A 4,941-nucleotide genomic window follows, 5' to 3' on the forward strand; every position below is an offset into this window, starting at 1 on the left:
AAGTAAACACCAAACAACAAAACACAAAGGCTATAGATTAATAAGAGTTGGTTCAATTAGGACTATAGCGATGTGACGGATTTCATTAATATGCTGATCGTAAAAAAATTCATTTTAATGCCTTGATGTTAACCCAACTGCAATAGCTATAGCCATTACTTTGGTATTTTCCCTGACAAAGAAAACCGATAAAATAAAAGAAAAAATACACCCATCATGCGCCCTCTCTAGTTAATGTTGAAAATCACATAGGAATGCCAATCAAGTGAAGATAATATTATATAGAAACTGTAAAAAAACAAAAATAAAAACGAAGAATAAAATATGTTAAAAATCATGCCTGATAAATGAGAATACATATGCATATATACAGTATATGTATATATATAAATTTACACATATATGTCTAAGAGATATGGTCCCGTTTTTTTTTTTTAGTTTGTGTTTGTGATTTTGTTTTGTTGCACTTTGAGTTAATGTTTAGCCCGCTTTTCAATTTATATTATAACTTTACCTATAGTTTTATGTATTTATATGTATAAATAAAAACAAAAGCATGTTGAAAAATAGCTGCTTAAAAGCCAGCTAAAAGTATAAGAAAAACTCGTTAAGTACTTTTAGAGAAAAAACTGTACTAAAAAAATCAAGTCGCATTAACAACAACAACATAGAAAAAAAATAAAATCATCAAAAAAAGAAAACAAAAATAAGGCGCTTTAACAATATTAAACATATTGCATAATTATAAAATGTGAAATATTTTCTTATGTTCTAGACTTGTAAAAAAAACCTATCGTATATGACATGACAACAACAGTAACAAAATGAAAAAAAAAAATGAAAAACAACATTATTCTTGAGTCTTGGTTCGTTGTGCTAGGTTTTCAATTTGTTTCCTTTGGCACACGAACGCTACGTTTTAGAGATACAACTAAACAAAATCTTATGCTGAGTATAAAAAAAATAAATACATTACAATTACACTAAATTATAAAAACAAAAATAAATGAAAATGGATATATATATAAAAACAAAAACAAACAAAAATATGTACGACTATTAAAACAATGGTTTAATTGGTTGCTTTCAGCTCCCAAGCGGGCAAAGAAGAAGGAGCAAGCAGTAGTCTATCAGTAAAGCAGTTCAAATTGAAACAATTGAAAAATGCATATAAATGAAACGAAAGAGAGGCAGAAAGAAACAGAGAAGAGAGGCAAAGAGATCAATCAACAACAATAAAAACAACATTTAATAACAAAATAACTAACTTTTGCTTATTTCAATTTGTAGCCTCCAGCTTTTGAGAGCAAGAAAGCTTTCATAGCAGTTGAGCTTTCGCCATTGCATCACAGCAGCGTCCCAATTGGAATTGCAGTTCCTTCGTTGCCGCTGCCAAATGCAGTCGAGAGACACGTTAAAATAATCAATATATTATTACTTCAAGTCGATTCTGCATTTATTAACAAGCATAAATGCAATGAAGTGGGAGAACTATTGTGACTTTGTGGCGGGCTGTTTTGGTGGTGAGTTTTGACAGTTGCACGTTATGCTTTGCATGACGCAATTCGGCTAAAAACCATATGTTTGCCACTTGTTGGCGGAGTAACGAGAGCATCAGTATTATCAGCAGCAGAGGCAACAGCGGCAGCATCAGCCAGCAGCGACGTCACGGTCAAGTTCATGTAAAGGCGCCCCTGATCCACGAGGCGTATTTTTGGGCAATACTCTCGAAATTCTTGGCACCGTCGTGCGGCAACATGTGCATATCGGCATCATGGGACCTCCTGATTCCCATTAATATACATATGTATCTACATAAATATATTAAAAAACTTTTTAATTATAATTATACCCATCACTCGTATAGTACAAAGGCGTGTTGTACTTGATGCAATATATATGTAACAGGGAAAACGAATCGTGGCAATCCCCATAAAATATAGAGTCGGCTTAGCTATCTTACTTAAATCTTACGACAATATCTTACATCTTAGCGGTACGCGAATATTCTTATAAATTAATGCATTAGTCACAATGAAGAAATGCATTTAAATTTTCATATTTCAATTCTCAGAAAAGGGAAAGTATTTCTTAAACTTTTTACACCCTAGAAATCGCAATAAACTTGACCAACACTCACAGCTTACAAGTTAGAAGGCTCTTTTTAATTGTGAGAATTCAGATTAAAGAAATAACGGTAAATTAAATTTTTAATGCACTCGAGTGGCTAAATGTGTACAGTAGGGTGCATTGATTCTTTAAAAAAAAAAAAATTGTGACCCAAATTCTTAATCTACGGTCAATTCTAAGATGCTTTCACCATGAAACCATAGTTCTAAAACCAATTCCGAGTCTATGCTTTTTAAATTGAAAAATTGTATGTTTGTATTTTTTATGCAATTATGTTTTAAGGGCAATGGGTGCTTTGATTCTATACAGTTTTTAAAGTCTTTGTTCTTACATAAGTTTTGTTACCAATCTTGATCGGATCTTGGTGAAATCATTTCAGAATTGATTAGATTATGAATTTGGGCTACCATTTTTCACTTTTGATGCACCCTAGTTTGCATCCATTGTGGCACAGTTGGAGTTAAACATTTAAATAAAAAGTTTCTTAAGTTTTAAATTGAGTAACGGGTATTTTATAGTCAGGCACTCGACTATATCGTTTTTATTTGTTAATTATAATTTCTATTTATTTTTTTATCATGTGATAAAGGTGCTTGCGGTGTGCTTGTGGCGCATCCACTCGATACCATTAAGACATGGCAACAGGCCTCAAATACATCCGTCCTAACGGCCGTGCAACAAATTTACAGCCGCAATAATGGGGTAAGTGAACAGAGAATTGCACTTGGCCTTGTTGGCAATCAGTTAACAACGCTTTAAAGATCAACGGTTACTACAGAGGAATGATGTTTCCCCTAATGTCGACGGGTGCCATTAACTCTATACTCTTTGGAATATACGGGAATCATTTGCGGCAGCTTCGAAAGGTCTGCCACAGCGATTATCAACGGGAGCAACTTGAGTATCACAATATGTTTTTGGCCGGATCTGTGGCCGGCTTTGTCCAGTCCTTTATTGCATGTCCCATGGAGCTGATCAAGGTGCGATTACAAACTCATTGCTGTAAGTTTATTTTTAACTACTTTGAATTAGTTATGTATTTGCGAGGCTTAAAACACATACTTTCTACAAATACAAATACAAATTTTTTTAAATGGGTATATAAATTATTAAACTAAGTACAAAACTTTTTTAATATGAGGGCAAAGAATCTTGAAACAAGTAAAGTTTTCGATTTAGTAAAAATGAGTTGAAGAATTCTTTATAAAAGTTCCAAACTTGGGTTTATAACAGTTTTCTTCCGTAATTGCTCTTAGAACAAACTCGTAAAATATTAAAAAAAAATATTATTTTAGTATTCGTATTAAGGAGAGTTGCGAAATGCTTATGATAGTTAATTCAAGAATTAATTCTGCACTACTTAAGTCTACAGAATCAAGTTTCAATTGTACTAAAGTACAGAATGAATTCACATTACATTAAATTAAATTAAAGTGAAAAATGAGTTTGAGAAGTTGGAGTTTAAGTACTAAACACTTGGCGGAAAATTTTAAATATGCGGTTTTTTACAGACTACAACGACTATCTCTATGGCCAGCGGCGAACGGCTTTTGGCACCTTTAAACGAATACTTAAGAATGATGGTATAACTGGCCTTTATCGAGGACTTACGCCGATGATGTGTCGGTCAGTTAAATTTGCATTGAAGTTGATTTTATTCGTGTGTGACTGATTTTCTTTTTTAATATTTGGTTATAGAGATGTGCTGCCATATGGCATCTATATGCTGGTCTACCGGCAAGCTGCTGATTATCTGGACAACACGCAATTTGTGCGTAATCGACGTGCTCATCCGGATGGTTCCAATATTAATCTAATGGTCACAACTCTTGCCGGCGCCTGGGCTGGCGTTCTATCGTGGGTGTGCGTCATTCCATTTGATGTGGTGAAGACCATCATGCAGGCGGATGAGAATCATAAGTTCCGTGGCATAATGCACTGCGTCCTAGTCAATTACAAGGCTTATGGCTGGCGCAGCATTTTTCGGGGCAGCTGGATGCTGCTTGCTCGGGCCATGCCCTTCAATGCGGCCACGTTTTTGGGCTATGAGTACTCGCTGGAGCTGTGTCATAATTACCAGGGGTCGTAACTTTTATAAGTTTTAAAATAAAAATTGCAATCTAAATATTAAATTGTTGATTTTAAGCCAATTTATGACTTAGAAACTAAAAATGTTTAAATTGCGCGCCGGTCATATTGTGATCTTGTATTTTGAAACAGGATGGCAGCCTTGACCAGTGTTAACTAACAAACATCAACAAATTGGGGACAACTTATATTCTGTTAAGTAACATTAAATGTAAAGCCTAAAAGAATGCAATCATGGTTTGATATTTTTACTAAAAAAACAGGTAAATTACCCAGAAAGGTAAATTGAAATAATTAACCTCTTCATTTTTAAATTTCAAGCTAGAATTTTTACATTTTTCCCGAATTTTTGTTAGAATTTAGTCGTTTTATTTTATGTTTTTTTAAAATTAATTTCGTAACTCTTCTCCTCGAGGGCTGACTAACTTTCCTAGAATCATTCACCTTTATTTTGACCATTTTCGAGTTTCGTTACTTTTTTAAACAATATTTTGCTTTGTTGTTAAGTCGCGCGCACTTTCAAACTATCGGCATTTTCTGCGATTTAAGGTTGCTACAGCGTTCTGGGTTAAGGGCTGCCATTTGGTTTCTTAGCTATTTTTCATCGCAATTTCAACTTTTTTTTTTGATGCTTTCTGGCCAGAAAAAGCTAATTTATCCCTCCACAAAGTTGGCAGCACTGCACAGCACTGAAACGAATGATATTAAGTCATCGATAGCACA

The 4,941-nt window shown here is 34.0% G+C and overlaps 1 protein-coding gene across 2 annotated transcripts; it reads left to right on the forward strand.

Moving 5' to 3' along the window:
• Positions 1-1,382: 1,382 nt before the first annotated feature.
• Positions 1,383-4,262, forward strand: LOC117792316 (solute carrier family 25 member 45). Of its 2 annotated transcripts, XM_034632395.1 has the most exons (5): positions 1,383-1,523; positions 2,720-2,832; positions 2,892-3,132; positions 3,642-3,756; positions 3,829-4,262. In XM_034632395.1, the coding sequence occupies exons 1-5, from the start codon at positions 1,478-1,480 to the stop codon at positions 4,217-4,219; spliced, it is 906 nt and encodes a 301-aa protein (XP_034488286.1). In that variant the 5' UTR covers positions 1,383-1,477; the 3' UTR covers positions 4,220-4,262. The 2 variants fall into 2 exon arrangements, with proteins under 2 accessions (XP_034488286.1, XP_034488287.1); XM_034632396.1 differs by lacking the exon at positions 1,383-1,523 and having other exon boundaries at positions 2,909-3,132.
• The last annotated feature ends 679 nt before the right edge of the window (positions 4,263-4,941 follow it).

This window comes from Drosophila innubila (genome assembly GCF_004354385.1).
Source record: "Drosophila innubila isolate TH190305 chromosome 3R unlocalized genomic scaffold, UK_Dinn_1.0 2_E_3R, whole genome shotgun sequence".
Classification (NCBI taxonomy): domain Eukaryota; kingdom Metazoa; phylum Arthropoda; class Insecta; order Diptera; family Drosophilidae; genus Drosophila; species Drosophila innubila.